At 41.2% G+C, this 27351-nt stretch overlaps 1 protein-coding gene across 2 annotated transcripts in view; it reads left to right on the forward strand.

The window, feature by feature from the left end:
* The window catches only part of LOC144687585 (septin-2), a 125809-nt gene that overhangs the window by 40321 nt on the left and 58137 nt on the right, over positions 1 to 27351 (forward strand). For both annotated transcript variants that reach the window (XM_078553908.1, XM_078553907.1), the window contains exons 6-8: positions 8183 to 8317; positions 10100 to 10217; positions 26347 to 26448. In XM_078553908.1, coding sequence (XP_078410034.1) covers positions 8183 to 8317; positions 10100 to 10217; positions 26347 to 26448 — 355 coding nt within the window. The remainder of the gene's footprint in view (positions 1 to 8182; positions 8318 to 10099; positions 10218 to 26346; positions 26449 to 27351) is intronic.

Genomic DNA, 27351 nt, shown 5'->3' on the forward strand with positions numbered 1-27351 from the left:
CAGGCCAACGACAAGATTTTTAACTGACCTGGAACTCCATAAACTATTTACAGACTGCCCTGTTGCTTGTAAAGTTATTTTGTCTGTTTGACAGAGTGCACTCTTCCTCTGAAAGATGACGCTATCTCAGGCATGATGCATTTTATTTTTGGGGTGGCAGGAAGGAGTCTTTCAGTGCAAATTGTTACAGGAAAACCTTAAAATGAGAATCACTCAGCAATATTTGGGGGAAACAACTTACTAAGGTTCCCACCTAACCTAGTGCAGGTTGTTTTTATGTATTTAGAAACAAAAGTGCTTGTAGCAATTTTTCTTGCAAGCATCACTTATTGTCACATGCACCAGTTTTTTGCCGTGCTCTCGTGAGAGAATCGTGATGGTCAGTGAACGAGTGCAGATTCACGTGCATTATCCTGAATACCTGTGTTTGGGATCCTATCCTATATCATGTTGGGAGTCTCATTGCCAGCTAACTGCCCTATATTGTCAGTGTGCAAAAAATTGGTCAGCCTCCACCCCAACCATGTCGGATGCACAAGGCTGGCCCATAACACTTCAATTCTGTATTTGGGAGTATTTCAGCAGACTAATACAAATATTGCAGTGCTATATTCTTATACCCAGGCTGTGTATACCTCTTTGCTTTGATCCAATTGAATTTTGCCCATGTATTTCCTCCCATGGGAGCAGTTAGTTCAGTGGTTTGAGTAAGGCGTTACAATGACCTCTCTTCCTTTCAATTGTGCTGCCCTATAGAAATTTTCACCAAGGGGTGTGTAACACTTCATTTCATATATAAAGCACAAACCTGAGACACGATGAAGTCATTACGGCCTTTATCATTCACTGTGACTGTGGGACCTTGTCACATATGTTTGCTCTGTGAATGTTGAGTCGGTAGTCATGGGATTGGAATGTTCTTCTTCTTCCCAGGTTGCTGAGTGGTGTTTTCCATTAGTTCATTTCCACAAAAGGGAATGGGAATTGAAAGAAAGCATTTGTCACGAGAATGTTGAGGAACTGTTCTTGCACTTTGAGATGCAGAGCAACACCATTGTGGATTTCTGACTGAAATCCTATAACCATGGATTATGATACAGGGCAGAAGGAGGCCATTTGGCCCATTGTGCCTGTACCAATTCTTTAAAGGGCTGTCCGATTAGTCTAATTTCCCTGCTATTTCCACATAGCCCTGCAAATCTTTTCCATTCAAATCTTCGTCCAAGATTCTGTGAAATAAAAGTTTTCTCTCCCTGACCCAGTTGATAGCTCAGTAAGTATATATGCCTCATGCCATGCTACTGAACTGTAGGAACTAAATCATTTCTCTGTCAACTTGACAGATATTGTCCCAGGTGCTTCATTGCACTTTGACTGGTGTTGGGGCAGGAGGAGATTGGGTACAATTCCTGCTCCTGATCACTATCCCACAAGGTCTCCTGGCAGCACGTGTTTGTGAGAGATGGCCTGTTTATTCATGGCTGATTGGCTTGTCTGGTTCAACAGACTACTAATACTTTTGGAGTGGGCTTGCATGTAAAGAGTTGAGGACCTGGGTGAAGTATCAAAGGTACACAAAACCTGCAGAATGGTACCCCAACATGAATAGCTGCCTCTGAGAGAGAAAGGATTAAAGTACTTTAAACTAGGGTGAGGGGTTTGGGTGGAGGGTGCAAGGAGTGTGGGAGGTGTGTTTATTCCCTATGGCGTGAAAATATGTTGCAGTTTTGAAATAAAACCAGCTCTTCCCGTTTATAGGGGGAGAAAATAACAAAGGGTGGGTACACCATCTGCTCTGAAATGACTGCAAAATATCTTCCTTGATCTTCATTCGGTTTTTTCGTGTCAATTCCGTAGTAAACGTGTTTTGTTCTTGTAAATCTGGATTTGATGCTTCAGAATTAAAATTCTAGCCCTGAAATTCCACAGGGAACTTCCTGGTATAAGTTTGGGAGACTGGCGGAACTCCCAGAGGAATGACATAAATAGCCATTTTAAGCCATAATACATATTCTGGCATTACCTCAGTTCCGCTAGGAGAACTACCAACGGAATTTCAGACTGCTGTTTGAAATACAAAAATATACACATGCTCACTCCAAACTGCTGGACTTCCATGAAACAGGTATTTTACTGCCTAGACTACAACAATGGGACCTTCCAAGGATGTGACTGGTGCTATGTAATGGAAGTTTCTCCATTTGTTCTTCGCTAGCATACAGCTCTACAAGTGGGCTGGTATAGATGCTGAGTGTTAGGAAAATCCCTGGTTGCAAGGAGGAGGAAGGGCTTGGAAAGTGCAAGCATGGTGCCCATCTTGCTCCTTAGTTCTGCAGGATGTCACTAAACTATATATAGAAGGACCATTTGAACAATCAACTAAGTTCACCATCACCTCTCCAGATGGCAACTTCTGCTCGGTGCAAGAGTAGACAATCTACAAGGTACACGACAACAATTTGCTAACGCTTCTTCAACAGGAACTCCCAAACCCACAACCTCTACCACCTAGAAAAGGGTCTGGCAATCTTTTTTATCTGAAGAACCTTTTCAAAAAACATTTGCCCAAAATAAAAACTTTTTTTTAATTCATTCACGGGATGTGGGCTTTTCTGGCTGGGCCATCATTTATTACCCATCCCTAGTTGCCCTTGAGAAGGTGGTGGTGAGCTGCCTTCTTGAACCACTGCAGTCCATGTGATGTAGGCACACCCACAGTGCTGTTAGGAAGGGAGTTCCAGGATTTTGACCCAGCATCACTGAAGGAACAGTGATATTTCTAAGTCGGGATGGTGAGTGACTTGGAGAACTTCCAGGTGGTGGTGTTCCCATCTATCTGCTGCCCATGTCCTTCTAGGTGGTAGTGGTCGTGGGTTTGGAAGATGCTGTCGAAGGAGCCTTGGTGAATTCCTGCACTGCATCTTGTAGATGGTACACACTGCTGCCACTGTGCATCAGTGGTGGAGGGAGTGAATGTTTGTGGATGTGGTGCCAATCAAGTGGGCTGCTTTGTCCTGGATGGTGTCAAGCTTCTTGAGTGTTGTGGGAGCTGCACTCATTCAGGCAAGTGGGGAGTATTCTATCACACTCCTGACTTGTGCCTTGTAGATGGTGGACAGGCTTTGGGGAGTCGGGAGGTTCACATGATTCCTAGCCTCTGACCTGCTCTTGTAGCCACAGTATTTATATGGCTAGTCCAGTTCAGTTGTGGTTAATGGTAACCACCATGATGTAGATAGTGGGGGATTCAGTGATGGTAATGCTATTGATTATCAAGGGGCAATGGTTGGATATTCTCACGTTGGAGACCGTCATTGCCTCTCACTTGTTTGGCGTGAATGTTACTCGCCACTTGTCAGCCCAAGCCTGGGTATTGTCCAGGTCTTGCTGCATTTGGACATGGACTGCTTCAATATCTGAGGAGTCGCAAATGGTGCTGACCAGTGTGCAATCATCAGTGAACATCCCCACTTCCGACCTTATGATGGAAGGAATGTCATTGATAAAGCAGCTGAAGATGGTTGGGTCGAGGACACTACCCTGAGGAACTCCTGCAGTAATGCCCTGGAGCTGAGATGACTGACCTCCAACAACTGCAACCATCTTCCTTTGTGCTAGGTATGACTCCAACCAGTGGAGAGTTTTCCCCTGATTCCCATTGACTCCAATTTTGCTAGGGATCCTTGATGCCACACTCGATCAGATGCGACCTTGATGTCTAGGGCAGTCACACTCACCTCACCTCGGGAGTTCAGCTCTTTTGTCCATGTTTGAACCAAGACCGTAATGAGGTCAGGTGCTGAGTGGCCCTGGCGGAACCCAAACTGGGCATCCGTGAGCAGGTTATTGTTAAACAAGTGCCGCTTGATGGCACTCTTGATGACTCCTTCCATTACTTTACTGATGATCGAGAGCAGACTGACGGGGTGGTAATTGGCCGGGTTGGATTTGTCCTGCTTTTTCTGGAGTGAATCAAATTGGCTGAAGGCTGGCATCTGTGACGCTGGGTGCCCCGGAGGAGACCGAGATGGATTGTCCACTTGGCACTTCCAGATGCAGATTGTAGCAAATGCTTCAGCCTTATCTTCTGCATTGATATGCTGGGCTCCTCCATCATTGAGGATGGTGATATTTGTGGAGCCTCCTCCTCCAGTGAGTTGTTTAATTGTCCACCACCATTCACGACTGGATGTGGCAGGACTGCATAGCTTGGATCTGATCCTTTGGTTGTGGGATCGCTTAGCTCTCTGTCACTTGCTGCATATGTTGTTTTGCACACAAGTAGTCCTGTGTTATAGCTTCACCAGGTTGGCACCTCATTTTTAGGCATGCCTGGTGCTGCTCCTGGCATGCCCTCCTGCACTCTTCATTGAACTAGGGTTGATCCCCTGGCTTGATGGTAATGGTAGGGCCATGAGGCTACAGATTGTGTTCGTGTACAGTTCTGCTGCTGCTGATGTCCCACAGTGCCTCATGGATGCCCAGCCTTGAGTTGCTAGATCTGTTCAAAATCTATCCTATTTAGCAGTGGTAATGCCACATATCACGATGGAGGGTATCCTCAATGTGAAGTGGTACTTTGTCTCCACAGCGACTGTGCGGTGGCCACTCCTACCGATACTGTCATAGACAGATGCATCTGCGGCAGGCAGGTTGGGGAGGATGAGGTGAAGTATTGGAAGGTGCAAGACAAAAAAAAATTCTAAACCAAGTAAGCACTTGACAAATTGCCAAGTGTTTCTTACATAAATTCAATACAGGTAATTGAATTTATGTATCAACAGAAAAAATAATCTCAATTAAAATGCACCTAACTCTGAATTATCACATTTTTCGATTTTCTTTTTAAACTATCGAGTCATCTTCAAAATGAAGTTCAACTTAAAATGCATGAAATTAAGACATCTTTTTTCGGCTGTTGATCCTCGTGATTTAAAAAATATAGCTTATAAGAACACATTGAGAATAATTTATCATCTCAGCTATATTAGAAACAATAATGATCGCAATCATAAAACCTGTTTCTCAAACCGAAGATATTATCCATAACCATAGTGTAGCTGCTGTATTCGAAAACGGGCTTATTTAGAACACTGTTTTTCAATTAAAATATTCCTTTGAAACCATAAACTGCAGCATAATGATTACCTTTTTATCCCCACAATAAAAACATGGCTCTTTACTTTTTTTGACTTAATTTTTGTTTGGATATTTTCATGACAATGTGATCCAACTGGAAAACGGTGGAAGCTGCAATTGAAATGTTAAAGAGCCACAGCTGGCAAACCCCAGACCTAGAAGGACAACTGCAGCAGCGCATGGGAACACCATCATCTACTAGTTTCCTTCCAAGCCCCAAGCCATCCTAGCAATGTATTGCCATTCCTTCATTATTGTTGGATCAAAATCCTGGAACTCCCCAATAGCATTGTTGGAGTACTTGAGGATCACCCCTACCTTCTTGAGGGCAAATCGGGAGGGGGAAGTAAATGCTCGCCCGTGTTGTCCACATACCATGAATAGTTTTTTTTTGAAGTTCTGTGTCCTTCTGGTATCTCGCCTAAGCAGCTATTATTCATTTGCAAACACAGCTAAGTATTGGCAAGCTGTTGATTCATGGGGATGTCATAGATGTGCCTAATCCTGCTGCCTATAATTCAGAATTTTCCAGCAGGCATCACAGTGATGGAGTTGGGCCCCTGGCTGTGTCTAACCTGGAGTACTGAGGTTTGAATTAGAATACCCCAACTGCTACCGTGAGCAAGATCAATTAGTTCAGCACAAGCTAAGGTTTGATTCTGGGAAGTTCCACTCCCTGCACTCAGTTGGTAACTAGTGAGGATCTGAATCCTTTTGTTGAGCAGCAAGATGATGTTTCATTGTTAGCACAAGGTCAATTTGAAATCCATTGTGGGCTGACAGCATAACATTGGCTCATGCCAAATAGAGGAAGAAGATCACAGGTCTAACTGCATGGATACATTGTGAAGGAAAACAGATTTTCATTGCCATGCTGAGAAGGTCATTGTGTATAGGACAATTGACATCTGGTTGTTAAATAGTAGTAGTATTCAATTGTTCAAATCTCATGATTCTAAAAACAGGCAGTTTCTAAATTTCTTGAAATTTCTATATTGTATTACTGTTTTAATGACCACTTCACTTTCCAACTCTTCTGAAGATCAGTTGCAAAGAAGTTGCACTGATTTTGAACTCTTTTGTTCTTTATTTTTTTAAAATAGTTTAAGTGCGAGATTGACCTCGTTGTCAGACTCAGTCTTTCAGGCGTTAATGAATCCGATCGTGTGATGATTCATCAGCAATAATGGACTATTAGCTGCAGGTGCTTTTGTAATTTATGTGCAAGTTTGACCAGTCTTTATCGGCACCACTGTCAGCCAATGAGTTGGAGCCAGGGTGGGACTTGGCAGACTCAGCATACAGTATATTTTAGAACAAGCAAAATCCATTTACTCAGCTGAGTCTGTTAAAACAATTACTCCAGTAAACAGTCTACAAGGTCTACTTAAATAGTTCCTACAAACTCAGGGAATTGAGGGATTTGGGGAGGGGCGGGAAAATGGTTTTGAAGCCCAAGATCAGCTATGATATTGAATGACAGAGCAGGCTCAATGGGCCGTCTGGCCTACTCCTCCTATTTCTTGTGTTCTTGTGCAGCAAACAGGGGTCATGACAGAAACTGCAGCAACATCTCCTAATAAAAGAAAGTGCTGAAAGTGGAGGATAGTTGCTTATAAATTGTGTGTCAAATTAAACTGAGTCACTTACAAGCTGTGGGGTCTCCAGACACGATTGATGGGGAGTTTAACAAAAGATATTCATATTGGCAGAGAATACCAGTGTTATTATATGCAGCTGCGGACTGTAATTATTTGTACACAGTTGGATGCGATCTGTCTGATTCCTAGAATTTGGTGTCTTTTGTAAGTTCTAATAGGACAAAGTGGTTGTATAATGGAATTGCTAAACCACAATGTTCAGAAAAAGGAAAAACACAAACACCATAACCAACTACTCAATACATTTTAAGGCACTTAACATTACAAAGATATTGCGATGTTATTTTGGTCTGTAAAAACATATCGTTTCTCTACTGTATTAGTGTCATCTTGGTTCAGTGGTAGCACACTCACATCTCAACCAAAAGAGCATAGGTGTAGTTCTACTGTTATTTGAGCACATAGCTAGATTGACACTTCAATGTAATCCTGAGGGATTACAGCACTGTTAAAGGTGGTATTTTTTATTGGGATGTTAAATATAATTTCCTTATGAATGAACAATGTATGTGCAAGAAAAGAGCAGGGAGTTCTCCTATTTGGCATTTGTCCCTCAACTAACACAGGAAACAACAGATAAACTGCACTGCAGCAACTCGCAAAGCCTCCTCAGATAGCACCTTCCAAACCCACAACTGCTACCATCTAGAAGGACAAGGGCAGCAGATAGATGGGAACACCACCACCTGGAAGTTCCCCTGCAAGCCACTCACCATCCTGACTTGGAAATAATTGCCTTTCCTTCACTGTCACTGGGTCAAAATGCTGGAACTCCCTCCTTAACAGCACTGTGGGTGAACCTACATCACATGGACTGCAGCGGTTCAAGAATACAGCTCACCACCACCTTCTCAAGGGCAGTGAGGGATGGGCAATAAATGCTGGCCTAGTCGGTGATGCCCATATCCCATGAATGAATAAAAAAAGGCTGGTTATTTATCTTGTTTGCTGTTTGAGAGTCCTTGCCCTGAATGTGTTGGCTGCTGGTTTTGCCTACAAAACAATGATAATCAATTGGTTCTGAAGCTCTTTTGGGACATCCTGCAGGTATGCAAGGAGCTTGCTCTTTTTTACTGTCTGTCATGCTTGGCAAATGCAATGTAGCATTCTTGAAAATGTACGAAAGTTAACAGTGTGGTAAGATCTGAAGGAGTATGAAATCCCTCAACTCATACTGCAGTAATATCCAGAAGAGAATTTCCAAAATCCCCTTTGTAGTAAAAGTGATGATGATGTGGCTGGGCAGGTATCTAGACTACCAAAGGTAATAGTATTTAATTGGAAGTTAGTGGGTCAGTATTAAGGTACCCAAAAACCAGATTTTCAAGTGCTATTGCGACTGGTGCCATTGTTTCAAAGACCCTACCCTTTTTCCCTTTCAGCTTTAGACCCATCATTCAATACATTGACCATCAGTTTGAACGATATCTTCATGATGAGAGTGGCCTGAACAGACGACATATTGTAGATAACCGAGTCCACTGCTGTTTCTACTTCATCTCCCCCTTCGGCCATGGGTAAGAAAAATCTCTCATTCTGCAGGGTATGTGATCAAAATATGCTTGTCCACATACTCACTATTGTTGCTGCTACAATAGAGCTTGTTTATGGAAGGGTGGCCCATAATATTGTACATTGCTGTGCCAACCTTGAGTGAGTAAGGCCAACTCTTTCTTGGATGATTCCAGAATTACATATGAGCAAGATTAACTACTCAATAAAGTTACGCCACCACTCTTTGAACTGTAAGTAAGGAAAAACTGGGGAAAGGGTCTTTTGAAATCATTGAATGTTACACCACTGAAACAAGCCATTTTGATCATCGGACCAGAGTTAGTATTTTTATCCATTGGTCACCAGCCTAGCCCCACTCTCCCTATACTCTTCCTAACCTATATTGTTATCAAGCAGCTGTCTTACTTCCTTTCTTAATCTTGAAAACTTCAACCACCTCAAAACCTGTTTTTCCAAATAAAACAAGCCCAACTTTCTTAATCTATTGTCATCACTTGACATTTCTGATTTCTGGAATCTGTACTTTTCATTTTGTTCCAAGTAATAACTGACTTTTCTTATCGGATAATTTCTGTTTATTTCTTCAGTAAATGTTATTTATGATATTCTTTAATGTGATTTCAGGTCCTTGTAATAAACGGGTCAGACATAGTGGAAATAAGCAATCTATTTAAATTCGACAAACACACATACAAAATTCAGAAGGCTTGACTAGGATATAGGATAGTGCATATGTGGAAGAAACTTTCAGAGAAGATTTGGGATGATGAGCTGGATTCTCATGCAACCGAACCTGTTGCCAACTGGCCTAGTTGAACCAGTTGTCAAATGGGAATTGGAACAACTGGCCCAGTTGAGCTGCTAATTGACATCTGTTGAGAAGAGGAATTGAGGTTATAGAGAAATTTCTTGAATATAGAGCTTTATTGCTACACACTGCATTGGACAATTCCTGCAGTGGTACTAGTCCATGTTATAGCATCTTTTCTCCTTTGAGCTATCTGTTACTGCCACAATGCTCAGGTGAGTTCAGATAGCCATAAAACTGCAGAATGAACTCTTTATCCTGTGCTTGGTAGTTCGTGTATGTACTGTTGGAACTATTATGTTTTCTTGATCTCTTCCCCTAGTGTTTCTTCTTTGAAGTTGTTTCTTCAGATCTCTATTTACACAATTGAGAATTCCTATTTAATAAAAAACTCCTGCTTCCTCTGAAGACATTGCCTGCCAGTAACCTGGCTCTTTTTTAGTATATTTAGCTTGCAATTTTTTCCACTTACTCATTCTCTCCTCTCAAAATGATCGCTCATTTTGGGCCATTGTTCAAAAGATGCCATAGGCATCTTGTACATGATTCGTGTAACCATTCTCATGGAGACCTGGTCCTTGAATTTAGCAGGGGCATTTTCTAGAGGGTGTTGTAAACTGAACTGCATGTGGTGAACATACCTCTAGTGTAGCACTCTTTAGCCCCTGTATTTTAAAAGCACAAGCGTGACTTTTAATGCATCTGCAACTCTTAGTACTGGAGATTACAGTATTCTATACCACTGATGTCTATTGAAATATCCAAATGATCTTGGATGCTGCACCCTGGTTCTGCAGTGAGTTACACTAAATTTACAAAACCAAAAACAATGCTAAACCAATAATCTAAAAACTACTTGACTACTCTAGAAATAAATTTTAATTTTGTTGGGGACATTGAGTTCTGTTTCTGTGATTCCAATGTTGTGGATTAGGGGAAGTGTATGCAGTGCTTAACTGTTTATTGTCTCATGCAGCCTGAAGCCTTTAGATGTAGAGTTTATGAAAGCCATACACAGCAAAGTAAATATTGTGCCGGTGATTGCCAAGGCGGATACATTGACACTGAGGGAACGGGAGCGACTGAAGCGCAGAGTAAGTAGTTCTTGCTTGTGATCTTTGTAAAGGTCTGGCAGAGAGCGGTGGCAAAAGCTGAGTGAAGCCTTAACTTTATTACATTTCACTCTGTTGGTTAACCCATTTGTCTGCTATAAATTTTGTAGGTTGTTTTCACTGGAAATTAGACATGAGTATCCAAAAGAACTTTTCTAAGCCTTTCCTGTAATGTTTGGGCACAACTCTCCATGGAGTGTGCAGTGATGACACAACCATGTAGCTTTGCAATGTTGCACCCAGAGCCCTATCTTCTATGATTATTGGTAATATCCTTCCCAGTATCATACAGGATGTTGGGTTCCTTTTTGTCCACACCAGGTGGCCATTCTTACAATAAAGTTCCTATATAGCACATCGGTAACTACAATCACCATGTATTAAACTGAACTGTTTAAATCCATCCAGTGATAATAGTTTCCTGGAATAGTGGGGAAGTTTGGGGCTGGCTTTTCTGCTGCTCTCTTGTTTCCAGTACAGAGTTGCTTGGGTGTATTTTTTCTAATTTGCTTGCCTTTTGTTTGGCCTTTGAAACTGGAAAGGGCTAATATTAAGAACAGGTTTAGTAGCGGTGCCTGTTTCTGATGAAGTCTTTGTTTCAGTATCTTTTGCAGCTGGGTAGGTGGGCCACTCAGTGCATAAATTGTAGCTGACTGTTGTACTAGTTACAAGGAAGTATAAAAGTCTTTATCAGTAAACCAAGTTGTTGCAGGGACTGTGGACCCAGCCATTTCAATGTGCCAGTTCTTGTTCTCATGAATGCAGAAATCAAGACTTCTGTGCAAGTCACGCTTTATCAAAAGGTTGAGGCTATTTCTGCAAGAAGTTATAAACCAGTGATAAAGATACCTTTCCACCATGACTTTTGAAAAAATAAATATTTTGAATAGGCATGCAGCGTTTTTTCACAAATGTTTCTTTGAAAGGCTGATTGTGATTCTCTGTAGACCACTTTTGAATCCTGGGAAAAGTACAATTTATTAACCTATTATTCTTTTGTTTTTGGCTTGGGTCAAACTGTGCATCCTGTAAAGTAGTTTTGCAATATTTGTACCAAAACCCGTTCAATGAGTCATGCTGCAAGTGAGCAGAAGTAAAAGACCAAATGGGCTTTTGTTTAAAAATGGGCAACAATCAACATAAAATCACATCATTTAACTGCACAGACAGAGGCCATTCGGTCCATCATGTCTGTGCCATCCCTGAAAGTGCTAGCCATTTAGTCCCTTTGCTGAACCTTTTTTTAAAATGTACTACTTCCCTTTTGTTTTCCACACAGAATTGCACTCATTCTATACAGCGTATACATATTCTATATCAGGCACACAGTGTTAACAAGAAATATGTTGCATTCATGAAAATACTACCTCCGTGTTCTGCTAGGTTTATGCAAAAATAAGTGTTTCCTCTTCCTCATGGAGCAGTTATGTGTAAACTTGGCTCTTTTGATGGCGCTTCTGCCTTGAGTCAGAAGATTGTGGGTTCAGGATTCACACCAGGACTTTAGCATGTAGACTGACAATTTAGTGTATTACTGAGGGAGCGCTGTTTTCTTGAAGTTGCTGTCTTCTAAATGAGTTATTAAACAAGAGTCTCCATTTGCCTGTTCAGGTGGAAGTAAAAGAGGAGCAGGAAATTCTCTGTTTCCTGGTCAACATCTATCCCTGAAGCACCACTACTTAAAAATCAAGCTAATTGTTCATCACTATTGCTTGTGAGACCTTTATTAGCAGATTGGTCATTGTTTTGTAAGCAAATGCAGCAACTACACTTCAAAGGCAAATCTTGGCTGTGGAGCGCCTTGCGGATATGGGAAGATGCTATATAAATGCAAGTTCTTTCTTTAATGCCACATCGGTAAAGTTGCTTTAAAAATGGAACTGAATGCAATTTTAGCTAAGAACGGAATTGAAGACTAAGGGCAAGCCTTCCTCTCCAGTAATGTATATTTGGTAGAAAGGTTGAGAAATGCATCTGAGTTCATGCAACTGGACATTTTGAAAAAGCTGAAACACTCAAGTTTGTGAGCAAGGTCAAAAGCACGATAATGCGAATTGTAGAATGGTTAGCTTGACACCTATAGTTGGCAAAAATATTGGAATGCACTGTAAAGGAAGCAATTGGATTACAATTAATGACTAAAGTCAATGGGGTAGAGTTTCCCTTTTGGGTGCAATTGGAAAATTGTGCACAAAAATATTCTTAAAATTGTGCTGGTTAGGTTACGGTTCAACTTTCCACTTAAACTTTTTGATTAATCGCAAAAAAATGAGCTAGCACAACTGTAATATAATTGTTCCTTTTTTTCTATTAATAAGTATTCTTTGTATTAAAGAGTGGTAAACTAGTGCAGTTTTGGCTTTCCACACAAATAAACATTTTTAGTTTGTGTCTAGATCTCCACCTGTGGGTAACCTTTTTAAGATTACTGCAAATGGCTTAAAATATGTATACTGGACCATTTAGCAGTTTCTTAATAAAGTGAAAATTTTTTGGTGTAAAAATACTTCAAACATGCCTATTAGTGGGATGAGCTGGATAGCTGTTTTGTAGCCTGCAAAGACACGATGGGGCAAATGGCTTCCTTCTGTGCCTTAAGTTTCTATGATTTCTAATGCGCCTAAGAAAATGCAATTGAAGGAGCCATCTAGAAGCAGCAGAACCTTGCAATTTCAACATGGGGGTCTGGCCGGTTTTGTGGGTGAGGCTGCTTCAGACAAACTGAATCTTGAACCAATGGAAAAGATTGCAAAAAACACCAGTGTAAAGTACCATATATACTCGTGTAAAAACTGGGTTTTTGAGTCCAAATTTTTAGTCAAAAAGTAGGGGGTAGACTTATGAATGAGTAATATTTTTGAGGAGTTGAAATCGTTTTGCGCCAGTGCTGACAGAGCTTGCGTGAAATGATCGGCCCCATTTTAGAGCAGCCTCTCCCTCTCGCCACTTCCCCGCCTGGCTCTCTCACTCGCTGCTCCTTTTGCTCAGTTCCTCCCTCTCACCGCCCCTGTCATGATCTCTCACTCAGCATGGTTTCGGGGGAGAAAGCAGTGAATGGGAGAGTTGCGCAGGGAAGCAGCAAATGGGAGAGGCGGCGAGCAGGTGCTAAGTTGAAAGAGTTAACTTTTTTTGACAGAAGCTGAGGGTCAATTTTTACATGAGATTGTCTATTACTTGAGTATATATGGTATTTATGGCCATAACTCACATTTTAAGCACTTCAATCTTTTGCCCTGGATCGACCGATTGCACTGGAATCTGGGCACAAAACTAGTGGTAATTCTACCCCAATAATTTCCAAACAAATGGATATATAAAAGGTAGGTTATATCATTATTGTTTTTGAAATTCATTGCTAATGTACCTAGATTTGCAGTTATAGGATGTCTCAACAAAAGACAATAACCTGCATGGGGCCTGAACTCTAGGGTAAAGAAGGATGTTGTTTTGACATTTAAAATTGATTAGAGGACACATCAAACATTTCGGAGTGTTCTGCCAGCCACTTGTGGCTCTTCTGTGGCTGAAACTGACTCATTCAATGTTTTGTTCAAATGACATGCTAACATACTATGTCTCATGTTGCAGATACAGAGTAAAGACATAATTGATTTCCCTCAATTCAACAGGTAGCCTCGCTTCCGTTTTGATTCAACTAAGCTGTGTATTTTATTTATCTTAATATGCTTAAAAAAAACACAGATCCTAGAGAGAGAGAGAGGGATGCAAAAAACAGCTAAGGGTGACAAATTATGAAAAAAAGGATGGTCACAAGCAATGTGGGCCCCCCTTGCAAACTGATGACAGTGAAATTGTCAATGCAGGGCCTGGCTCTTAATTTTTAAGCTATCCCCCCTAGTTTTAGACTCCCCAACCAGCAGAAACAGTTTCTCCAACTACCCTATTTGTTCCATCTAATATCTTGAAAACTTCAATGAGATACCACCAACATCCCCCCTCCCCAGCCACCCACTTAACCTTCTAAATTATGGAGAACACAATCTTAGTTTGTGCATTCTCTCCTTTAATTTAACGCTTGGAGTTCAGGTATCATTCTGTACTCCGTCCAAGGCCAATATATCCTTCCTATGGTGTGATGCCCACAATTGTTCACAGTTCTCCGGGGCATGGTCTAACCAGGGCTTCTATACTTCTAGAATAACTTCTACTCCCTTCTATTCTTGTAAAGAGTATCTATCTATAAAGGCCAGTATTTGATTAGCCTTTTTGATTAAGATGAACCTTTATAAAACACTGGTTCAGCCTCCCATGGAGTATTGTGTCTGATTCTGGGCATCACACTTTAGGAAGGATGTGGAGGCATCAGAGAGGTTGCAGAAAATATTTAAGAGATTGGCTCCAGGGGTGAGGGACTTCAGTTATGTGGATAGATCGGAGAAGCTGGGGCTGTATCCCTTGAAGAGAATTTGAGGGGATTTGCTAGAGGTGCTCAAAATCATGAGGCATGTGGGTATAGTAGATAAGAAAGAAACTGTTCCCATTGGCAGAAGGGCCTAGAATCAGATGACACTGACTTAAGGTGAATGGCAAAGAACCAAAGATGATATGAGGAAAAACGTGGTTACTCAATGAGTGTTTAGGACCCAGAATGCATTCTCTGAGTGTGGTGGAGGAAGATTCAATCATGGATTTCAAAAGGAAATTGGATAATTATCTGAAGCGAAAAAAATTGCTGGACTACGGTGAAAATATGACAGAGTGGGACCAGGTGAGTTGCCCTTGCAGGAAGCTAGCATGGACATGGAGGACTGAATGTTTCCTTCTGTGCCATTCTATGATTATATCCATTGGAATGTCATTTGTAGGCTGCAACTGAAGCATGTCAGTGGCTATGTGGAATTGATGTCTGGGTTAATGGTGCAAATTGTATATGGCCATTGGAAGGAGAATGCCTGATATCTCAAATGGCCTTACTCTGAATTGTTCTGAACTCTTCGAAAAAAAACCCCATAGTAACTGAAATAAAAACTGAAAGCATTGGAAATATTCAGGTCAGACAGCATCTGTGGAAGGAGAAACAGATAACATTTCAGGTTGATGACCTTTCATTAGTAGCTCATTTGCATGGAGAGTGTTTAGCATCGCTGTTCTAAATGAGACTGTTGAACATAACTAGCAAGTTCTTTAATAGAAGCAACGCCAGGAGAAAAATTGGAATTGTGAGATAATGTAAGGCTACCGAAGACTTGAGTGCTGCTTCCATATCTGGGAAGGCCTTACCACCACCCTGCCATTCCTGACTAGGTGCAAGAAAAGCTCTTACTGATGGGCAAACCCTCCAATCAATCTCCTCTTTCCCAGTCACTCTCTGTCGTCGGAACCGTTCTGTCTCTGAAGTAAGAACTGCTGTGCTCAGTGTTCTGGTAGCTCTCTTAAATTGTTGTTGCACTCCACCAGTATCCAGCCTCTTGCACTTTTCTGATTTTCATTACTCCATCATTGGCAGTTATGCATTCAGCTACCTAGGCTTAAACTCTGGAATTCCCTCCAAACACCTCTCCACCTCTTTTCCTTCTTTAAGATGTTCCATGAACCTTCTTCTTTGACAAAGCTTTTAGTCACCTGTCCTAATGTCTCCTATGTTGGTGTCAAATTTTATTTGATAACGCTCTTATGAAGCACCTTGGGTCATAATGGTGCTATATAAATGCAAGTTGTTATTGATCCTCTTCAGTGTCAAACTGAAGAGCCCTCAGAGTCCATTGGACTCCTACTCTAAATCAAAACTGTGGAACCCCTTACCACCTTCAGCCTATCAACAATCTTTATCCTTAAAACTTGAGTTTGGCATCACAAAATCCTATTTTCCTGATTTATCGAGTCATTTCTTATTATTTTTAGACTTGGTCCTGCCCTACACTATTCACATTTACCCTATTTTCTTAAATAAAGGAAACCCATCAGTTTTGATGCTCCTGGACCACCCTGATGTATTTCAGTAGGGATGTGTAAAAGCAGCACAACTGAATTTCATATGACAATGTAAGAAACTGGCAGCTATAATGTGGAGTGGTGGAGACATGCAGTACATTTTTGTAAACGTTCATGCTGTGTATGTTTATTCAAAGAAATTGTCAACATGTTTTATAGCCATTCTGCAACCAAAGCTTTGTAAGTTGAAAACTAATATTTGGACTTATTGTTTCTCATGAGAAAGTTAATTGTAAGAAGTCTGACTTTTGGGAGGAACAGAACTGAATTAAATAGACTGTTTCGGAAAGAGAATGACAGGTTTTTTTGTGTTGTAAATCTACGTTTCCACAGGAAAGCTGAAGGCAGATATGGCTGTAATAAATATTTCAACAGCCCGAGCTGGGGCTTTCCCTGCATTGTTTCACTTGGTGTTATCTGAAGGATCACTGCTACAACAACGATTTAATGTTTTTTCTTGGGCAAAGTTGTCAAATGGCTGCTGGAATGGGATATAATTGGTTTGAATGCCACAGTTGCTTAACATCTAATGAGCATTTGTTTCATGAGAAGAAAATTGTATTAATGAACCAGCTCCACTCCAGTGCTTTATGGTATCTGGTGGCTATGCAATTGTTGTAAAGGAGATCTATGCTACAATAAATGTCAACCTTGATTCACATCCCCTGCAATTGTAATCTGGGATCCTAACTATCTATTTGAGCTACTGACTATTAATTTTGATACTGCACATGGAATGTTACAGAAGGAGGAAATTCATTTTCGGTTAGAAATTGGGAATATTCGGTCAGTTACAACAGTGTCTGTTACTAACATCATCCTTTAGTTTATTTTTTTGTCTCTGGAATGTTATGGTACTTACAATACCTCCCGGAGCTCAGCTTTACAAGTGTAATCTTACTGAGGGGTTTGCCTTACACGTGACATACTAAGCTGAGATTGTAGCCTTGACATTGCAGGATTTTCTTTTCTTTGAGTTTTTCATATGATAAGATTCATTCCATTTTGCTTCTGTTCTCTTGACACTGGTAAGAAGTGTACTGGTCATGGCATTGGTTACTTTTACTACTTGTTTAGATCTAGTAACCTTTAATGAACTAAGCATTTGCGCACGCTGCTTGGATCTTCTACATATATTGTTCTTAGCATTAAACTTGTCAAGACAATGGTTGAATCCAGCGTTTTGCTACCTCGCAACCAACTATTCTGGGAAATGTTTCCCTATTCAGTCACTATGGGTTCACAGCTACTTTATTGCCAATGATGAGGTATGCAGGTTGGCGTCTAGTAAATTCATGTTTCTGGACTCCGTCACTGTGTCTCAAAGAATCCTTCCTATCCAAAATTAATTGGCTACCTGAAAACCAATGTTCACTTTACGTTTTACCTTACAAAATATATTATTGCAGAGATGTGGTAATCTGTGTGTGTGTATATGTATTTGCTCTTGGCAGCCATTGGGTGGAATAATACCGGGGAGGGAGCGGATGGCACCCCGCCGGAAACCACATTGGCATGGAGCTGACATGCTCCATGCCTACCTGCCCCACAGCCATAAAGCGCTGTGGGGCGGACTAACAACGGTCGAGTGGGACTTCGGCTCTCATTGGGGCGGAAGTCCTGCCCTCTGTAGCTGCTGGCTAATCCGACTGTCTGGCAGCGTCATCAGCCCCACAGGCGCCAGGAAGGCGTTAGTGGCTGCTGCCGTGATTGTAGAGGAAAAAGAAGATCAAAGCCTATGGATCCCTGAGCAGGCAAGTTTGGGGTCTTGGGCCAGGAAGGTTTGGGTAGGCTAGGTGGGGGTAAGGGGGTAGGTTTAAGGCAGGGAGTGGGTAGGAAGGAAAAGGGGGGGGTTGACCTAAGGGGGGGCCGCCCTGCAATGGGCCAAGGACTGCCCCAAAGAGCGATCCGGCCCCCCTTCCTTCCTGCCCTTTAAACGTTAGAGTTTAAAAAACGGATTTCCTGCTCTCGCCCTGCTGGCCACATGTTTTATAGTGTGAGCAGCATACGATCAGGATTAATTTGCTTGATAACAAGCCTAATTGACCCTTAATTATACATTTAAATATGGCAGGCTGCTGATCTGGTGCCCGCCTGCTCCCCCGTATTATGGGTGAGAGTTCAGGGGTGAGAGGGAAGGTGATGGGTTGGGCACCTACCCTATTTTACATGTCCCCCCCTCCCCCACTTACGGGAAACACATCTGCCGGGGGCACGTAAAAATCAGCTCACGTTTTCAGTTTTCAGACAGTTACTGCAAATGTTTTATAGGTTTTTATTGAAATCTGCATCCCTGGTTTCAAGATGTACTTTGACTGCAGGAAGGCATTTCTCTACAAAGTGACTCTACAAAGTTATCTCAACAACCTCTAGCTTGACAAATCAAGGAAGGGATCAGCTGAGGCTAACTATGTCATAACTCTGTCCATTGATATCTGAAAAAGCAGAGCTCTTTGAATCTAATGCAGAATTATGCAATGTTTCTGGAATAATAACTTAGTAAACAGTCAATATGGATCCAGAATGGTAAGATCCTATCCAAACTCCTTGAATTTTTGAGATAATTATGTTCTACATGGACTGTGAAAATTATTACAGCATGCGGAACCCTAACTTCCAAAAAGCACATGTCAAAGGTCCTGCATGGAAACTTGCAAGTAAAGTTCAGAGTGTAAGGATTCAGGTTTAAATTTGGGATGAATAAGAAGTTTGCTGAAGAGTATTTTGTTGGCAGTATTGTCATTGTAGGGCACATGTTGAGTGAAATATCCATGGGATCAGTGCTGGAGACATAGTAGGTGACTAGTTACAGGCAAGACCCCCTACAGTCAATGTACATCTTGGAAACAGAGATCTCTCCAATTTATAACTTGGATTTGGAAACTGAATGGAAGTTGGTCAAAATTTGCAAATTACACCAAACCAAGATGAGCAGTTGAATCTAAGGAGCTTGATTTGAAACTGCAAAATGAGTTGGGCAAAATACACAAGTGCAAAGGAAGGAAAAATAGGTAACAATCGGTAACATTCAATGAATGCCGAAATAGTGAATGATAAATAAGGACTGGGCAGATGACACATGACATGTCCAACCACTGCTGAGCAGCATTCGACAAAACAAATTTGAACCATATGCCCCAAAAAAGTGATAAACAAGTCAGAAAAAGCTTGTCGAAACAGTACAGTGCTTGCGTCACGCCACATTTTCAATGTTATTTCCCTCCATAAGTATATTGAAATGTATTATGAATCTTCAAAAATTGAAGCTTGTTGCTTTTGAAAGAGCAAGCCAGTCTTTAATTTTTCTCTCCTTTTATTTCAAGGTTTTTAACTTGCTGCATTGTCTTTCAGGTCGCCCAAGTGGGAATTGGCTATTGTATAATAACTGCCAGTCAAATGAGCTTTTCCACCCTACTGTTGCACTGTCAGAAAATGTAGTAATTGCTACAGTTTGCCATACTATATTCTAGGATAGCATCTATCACAGTGCATTGTGCAAAAAGGGATTTTATAAATTTGTGCACTATAAATCCAAAATTTACTACTGTATCCAATTCTGGTAACCAAGACATTTAAGCTCTGGATGTCATTCAAAGAAGTGGTGACTCCAACAACTAGCATTATAGGATTGAATCATAAAGAGGCTGGAGAAACTTGGCCGTTTGTAGCTTTAATGGGAAACAATGGGAGGTAATCTTTTCTCGAGTTATACAAAAATGTAAATTATATTGAAATGGTCAACTGAAATATTACCTAAAAATGGAAAATGAGACTAAGACAAAGGGTCAAACATATAAAAGGCAAATTTAGGATTGATTTCATGTAGTCCTTCCTGTAAAGAGAAACTGGTTTCCAGGTATAGTAGTCGAGGCAAGTGCTCTTGAATCCTTTAAGAAACAATTTGCATGCTATGGTGGGGCTACTATTGGGTCTTTCTGGATGGATGGATAGTCTAAGTTGAGTCAGATGGCTTTCCTCATCTCTCTCTGTATTGTGACCTGGCTTGAATGACAGCCACTCCCACAGACAGCCAATGCTATTGCATTCCCTTATGCCTTTCCATTATATTTTATGAGGAGCTACTTTCTGGCCGGTTGAATATTCTCATTGCACAATGGCTGACTTTCACTGTCTGAACTGTAAAAATTCCTCAGTCACTGCATTCAAAGCAGGATAAGAGCTCTTTTTAAAGGTGAAAACTGTTGTGCAACATCTTTCCAAAAACATTACGTAGTGGACCTGAAAGTGCCTCTGTGTAAAAGAGACTGTGTGTTCTATTGAGTTGTCTTGTAATTTATGTTACCAATGTTCCAACATGTTTGCTGGTACTCAGTCTTCCTTTGTTCCTGTGTATTTGTGCTTTTAAACTGCTTCTTGGAAGAAGCTGTGAGCCAACATTTTTGTGCATGAATGCACGTACTTAGGATCGGAAGGAAATAAAATTGATACCCACACCAATTTATCACAGCCCTATTTCTGTTTCCCTGTTCAAATTCTCTGAGATGAGAGTTTTAAATGTACTGTTTGCTTAAAATATGAAGCAAGAATTTGCTTTCAGGTATGAGGGAGAAATAGAGGACAAATTACTGCTTCAAAGGCTGGGAATTGGAAGTAATTGGTCAAACTGGCAGTTTATATCAGCCAGTGACTGAATGTATTAATGGTTTGCTTAATGAGTCCTAAATTTTGATTCTTACTGATCTGAAGACAATTCTGGAGTTCAGAATTTGCAAGCATATGGACAAAAGGATGTTTTACAATGAATCTGACCTTGTATTTAAAATGAGGGCCTGCATACTGATATATTTTACTAAGTTAGCAAAATTGTTCAGTATTGTCCTGTGCAAGATGAGCAGTAGCAGATTATCTTTTACTGCTTTATAAAATGGCTATGGAAATTTATTGTAAAGATCAATTGCTACAAATCTAATTGTTTCAAGGTCATCTTGTGCATAGTTTCTGTACAGATCTTTGTAAGGGGCTGTTCTAAATCTAGTGAAAAAACAGGAACAAGATTGTTTTGCTTTGATAGCAGATGTTGAGTATGAGAAATGGACATCGATGTGGTCTTTGAGCCTGGGTGTGCTGGTGGCCTTCATGCCTTGTCTGCCATAGGTGTGTTAATTGTAGAATTACAGGATTAGCTGAAGCTGCTGTGTAGCTGGTGTGAGCCGATGCTGTGCAGGGGTGTCAGCTGGAATGAGACAGGAGCCAGTGTCCCAGTGAGAGCCCCACAGTATGTTTACATTATATAGTACGTGAGGTCAACAAGATCCATAATCAGCACAAGGAAAGATAAGGAGCACCAGAGAGCTCTCCAACAGAATCTAATCCTAACATATCACACTGGAAAGGAAGACGTATCTATATTGATAAACTGTGCCCTGATACAGCCACCGATAAATTCCTGTTGCTTGTCATTTTTGATTTAGATTAATTTGGTTTAGGGTTAGAATTTTAATGTCAGTTGTCTACTGGAAAAATACATTACAGACTGTCTCCTGTCTGAGTAATGATGGTATTCATCGAAACATGTGCATCTTAAAAGGGGCTGAAAAGTCAACACTTAAAATACTTCGGAATTGGCTTTCAGTTCAGTTGGTTCAATGGAACCTAGCTAAAATGGGCACTGCTAGTGATTAATTGGCTTCAAACTAGCCTGTACAAGCTGTGTATCTGTGCTGTATATGAAAGATCTGATTGATCCTCTCCATTTTCCACCCACTTTCTCTCAATATAATTTCAGCAAGAATACAACATACCAGGACCCCATACAGCTATGTTGTATACAGCTGCACTACGGGCTGAATTTTATAGACAGGGCAGGAAAACAAGCAGATGAACCCATAAATAAGGGCGCTGTGCCATCGGTGGCATGCTGCTATCTGCCCCACCACGATTTTAGGGCACCTGTCTGTAGCCCAAAGAAGGCCCTTAAGTGGGCAATTAATACCCAATTAAGGTCCTCATCCTCCACCGCTCCAATTTGACAAGCAACAGCCGAGGCCTGTGCCCAATGTGTAGCCAGTAAGTTTAATCCTCTGGGCTGCTGGTCAGTGAAATGGTGGCACCCCCTTTCCAGGCCTCGGTGTCAAACGGAGGCGCCGTTCCACAGTTTTGCACCCCCACCCCACCTCTTGCTGGGGACTACAACCCCTTCCCTGGTGAGATACCAGACTTACCTGGGTATCTCTTCCCCCAGGGCCTCCTGCAATACTGGTAGTGGCCACTGATCCTGGTGTGGCATAGAGCTGCAGCTCTCCAATTGGCCGGCAGCTCTATGAGACAGTGGGAAGTCCTGCCTCATTCAAGGGGCAATTGCTGAAAAATTAAAGCGGGGCGAGCCAGCCAAATGGAGGTGGCCCGCCCTCGAATTTTTTTACACAGCGGGAAGCAGCGTAGAATGCAAACCTGTGGAATGTAATAAGGTGGGCATGCCAAGTGCAGGATAAGTTCAGCTGGATCATGTACACTAGCTTAAAACGATTTAACTTTAAATTCAATTCATGGTGAGTGAATTTTGCCAATTTTGCTGATATCCAGTTTTCAATTTAATATGTGGGCGTTGGGGGTGGGGGGTGGAGGTGAGATGGTTAGATGAACTAGATTCCCATTCCTTTTCCTAGATCAATTATCTTTGCTGTTTTTTGTTCATCTGGAACTGGCATTTTATTTGAAATTGCTGTCTTGCAGCTTCCAGTTACTAGGGTGACACATCCAATGAAGGTCCTGTAACTTTGAATGGGAGAGTTATATTTGGCTGTAAGGAGAGTGAAGTAGAAATGACTTGTTCCTTGTTAATGTTGGGGTCATTTCCCTGATGGGGAGGAATTATTATTGACTCATAGGGTATAAATACCAGGACAAATTCCCTGCTTCTGTGCTATATGTTCTATGTTGCTTTATTGTCCTCCTTGATCACTGATGACTAGAGTTTCAACCTATCTCTGCATAACCATAGTTGTGTTGCATCAATGAGAGCCGTTCAAGCTCAGAGCTGTTGAGGCGGTACAGCATAATCAAAGTAAAGATGAATTTTGATGCTGAGCATTTCCACAATAATTGTGAAGCATTGGATAATGTGCTTTATCTGAAGATGGTTTAAATGTGTATTCGAACTGCAAATTGTTTTGCTGTTTCACCACGCTTCTTGAACTGTTCACTTGCCTATTTACTGAGCTTTGGCCCAAAATATATAAATAAATATTTAAATGCCCTTCAACTTAATGGAGTATTTTGCCTGCACATTTTTCCATCTCTGCAGACATTTCTCTGCTCTTTGTTTATGGGTGTGACCACATGGGCCAGGAGTGTGCTCACATCTCTTCAGAAGTTCCATTTTTGTCAATACTTCTGCCACATGTAGCATCGCTACCCTTTGCTTAGATTCAGGTTATTCTCACTTCCCCATGGATGCCGTTTATTCCCTGGAGTATCAGTTTGGCTCAATGGTGGCACTATCGCCTCGGAGTCAGAAGGTTATAGGTGCATTCCCTTTTCCAGGATTTAGTCCATGCTAATACTATAGTGCAGTCCTGGCTGAATGCTGCATCATTGGAGGTGTTATCCCATTGAGGCTCAGTTAGTTCAGATGAGGAAGATTGAAGAGTTCTCCTGTTGTCCTGATCAATTTATTCTTACTGGCTACCAAAAAAGATTAACTGGTTGTTTATTCCCTTGTTTGTGGGATCTTACTGCTTGCAACTTGGTTGACTTGTTTGTAGTAACCACAGCAAAACAAATTGATTGGTTACCTTCGTCCATCCAAAGATGTGACGGTAGCTGTATAAATGCAAGTTCGTTCTTCTGTGACATTATAGGATAATCTCTGCTGTTTGAAGCCTAAGATGCTGGCACTTTTAGTGCAAATTGTTTTTCTCTTTTAAAAACAAAAGTAGTGTCATTGTAGTCATTAATCAAAATATCCTGGGAGTAGCAGTGTCAATGGGTTGTTGAATTGGACAAGTGTGTGAGGAAATATTCAAATATTGTTTGCATTTGGCGGTTGTAATTACTTTCTGGTGCACTACAGTACATTATATTGAATAATAAGATATTCCGGAATTAAAAACTTAATATGTATGACAAAACTCTTATTTGCAGTTTGAAATTTTCTGTAGCCCTCCTTGTGGTTATCTCAGTTTCAGAGCATATGATCTTGCTGATTTGGGAAGCTTTATTGGGAAGCTCATAGCAGAGTTACTCCTCACTTGCAGAAAATCAGTGTGCCTATTTGTGAGCGCTGTAGAACTGACTAACTCAATGCTGAAAGCTCTCTAATTTTCTGATATCCAGCTTTCAATGAAATCGGGGCGGGGTGGGGTGGGGGGGTGGAGGTGAGATGGTTAGACGAACTAGGCTCTTGATCTTTTTTCTAGATCAATTATCTTTGATTTTTTTCCATCTGCAACTGTCATTTTATTTGAAATTGCTGTCTTGCAGCTTCCAGTTACTAGGGTGACACATCCAATGAAGGTCCTGTACCTTTGATTGGAAGAGTTATAGTTGGCTGTAAGGGGAGTGAAGTGGCAATGGACTGATCCTTGTTAATGTCGGGGTCATTTGCCTGATATGGAGACATTATTATTAACTTGTAGAGTATAAATACCAGGACAAACTAGTCACCTTCTCACTTGTTAAAATGTTTGCATTGTAATTCCTTTTCAGCTGCAATAGTAAGGGTACATTTTAAAAATATTTTATTTCTTTTGAGAAGTTTTTGTGGGGGGTAGGGTGGTGCTCCAGATCATTTCTCCACTCTCCACTGAGGAGGCAGATCTACTAAAATCTTGCCAATGCATTCTTCTAAGCAGCCTCAACACATTAACTAAGTCAGCTTATAACCCTCCCTCTTCTCTCAAGCATCTATCCCAGCTGATCATGGATACACTTGGTCAAACCTAGGTCGGCTATCTAAAGCAGTAGATTTAGTGCATGGTGTGTTACTATATTAGCTAAACCTTTGTAAATCACTGGTTACACCTCATTTGGAGAATCGGCCCCCATCTTCAGGGTATATCTGTTGTGGGGGTGGAGGGGTGGGTTGGGTGTTGTAAGGGTTGGAGGTAGGGACAGGAATTCCAAAAGTAAAGGTTCCTGAATAGCCTGTATTTTTTTATAAGTGGAGGTTGTCTTTTCATTTTTCTCTGTAGGTTTCGTGCCCAATGGGGTGGGGGGGAAAGCCTGCAGCACAAGGCTGCAGCCAAACTGATATTAAGTGGGTCTGATGTGGTGGAGGGATGGGTGGTGGGAAGAGAGATCACTTTATTGATTCAGTCCTCCTTGCCTCCCCTTACTTGTGTTTCCAAAGCCAGGGAAACATAGCAAACTGTGATTAAAAATGAAATCACTTAAAATGAAAGGGCACAGCTTCATTAAGATTTAAAAGTGACCACCTGGATATCCACCCCTCATCCTGTGTCCATTAAAATGGACAGGTTTGGGGTGGATTAGGTTTCTGCTTCAGAATTTTAGCTTTTTAACTTCTCAATTTAATGAAACTCACCTCTTTTTGGGGTAGTAAATTTACCCCTATTGTGTCCAATTCTGGGCATCACACTTTAGGATTTCAAGGCCATGGAGAGGCTGCAGAGGAGAGTAATATAATAATACCAGGGATGAAGTATGTACTTGTGTGGAGCAATTGGATTGTTCTCTTCAGTGCAGAGAAGGCTACAGGAAGATTTGATAGAGGCGATGAAAAATGAGGGTTTTGGATAAAGCAAATAAAGGGAAACTTTCCATTGGTAAAGAGGGTAGGAACCAGAAGACAAAGATTTAAAATATTTGGCAAAAGTACCATACAGTGAGCTATGATGATTTGGAATGCAATGCCTGAGGTGGTTAACTTTTAAAGGGAATTGGATAAATACTTGAAATACAAAAATCAGCAGGGCTATGCAGAAACAACAAGGGCATGGGACTTGGAGACTTTCAAATTACTGGCATGATGGGTTGAATGACCTGTGTTGTCATCTCAGTAGTCTGCCTAATATCTACTCTTTTTCATGTGCAACAATAAATTCTTTTACTGTTCAACTTCAGTTCTAAAATGCAATTCCCTCTAGTTTAATAATTATTAGTCTCCATAAAATTTGAAATTTTACATCCTGCTTATTCATCACATTGCTGGGACCCCTAATTGTAGTTTGTTCCTTAGATCCTCGATGAGATCACTGAACATGGTATCAGAATCTACCAGCTGCCAGATGCGGACTCTGATGAGGATGAGGAGTTCAAGGAGCAGACCATGATTCTGAAGGTAAGACATTAATGAATGAGTATGACTGACTACCATATTGCACAAGTGGTCAGATTCTAGTGGAGGTGGCTTTGGAAAGTGAGTTTGCTGAGTAGGGTAGGGGCAAATTCCACTTGGATGTAGAGAATGTGGCCTTTGGGGAAAGTGGAGAGACTCGTTTTCAAATGGGTTCAAGATGAGGCAAGCAGATCCTATCGCTGTGTAGATGATTCCAAGGGGAAACAGAGCCAACTCACTTGTGGAGAGCAGTTTACATGGGTTCAAACAAGCTTCTGTTTGACAGTTGAAATTCAGTTGTTGAAATCCTTTCAGTCCGTAAAACTTTGCCATTCCCTGGCTTCCTATGTATTCATTTATAGACATAAAAACTTTGTCAACCTGAAAATTCGAAGGAAGCGCCTCTGTTCGATATGGTTTATAGAATTCATGCTGAACATTGCAAACTAAGGCAGAAGCCGAGAGATCTAGCAGTCCAAGAAATTGGGAAAAGCTAGTGACAGGTATAAACATTTTAAAAGGCTAATCGAGTGTTGGCCTTTTATGTCAAGGAGTCTGGAATACAAAGACATGGAAGTTATGCTGGAGTTGTATAAAGCTCTGATTAGTCTGTTAGACTGATCTAGAGTACTGCATTTAGTTCTGTGCACTGCATGTTAGGAAGGATATATGACCTTAGAGGGAGTCCAGTGCAGATTCAACAGAATGGTATCGGGGCTAAAAGATTTAAATTATGAGGACAGGTTCCATAAACTAAACTTGTATTCCCTTGAGTATAAAAGATTAAAGGATTTGATTGGGTCAGAAGATTTCCTCTGGTGGGGGAGTCCGGAAGAAGAAGGCATTCCTTAAAACTAGAGTGAGGCTGCTCAGGAATTATGGCAGGAAGCACTTTTTTCACACAAG

Source organism: Cetorhinus maximus, chromosome 12, assembly GCF_964194155.1.
Source record: "Cetorhinus maximus chromosome 12, sCetMax3.hap1.1, whole genome shotgun sequence".
Lineage (NCBI taxonomy): Eukaryota > Metazoa > Chordata > Chondrichthyes > Lamniformes > Cetorhinidae > Cetorhinus > Cetorhinus maximus.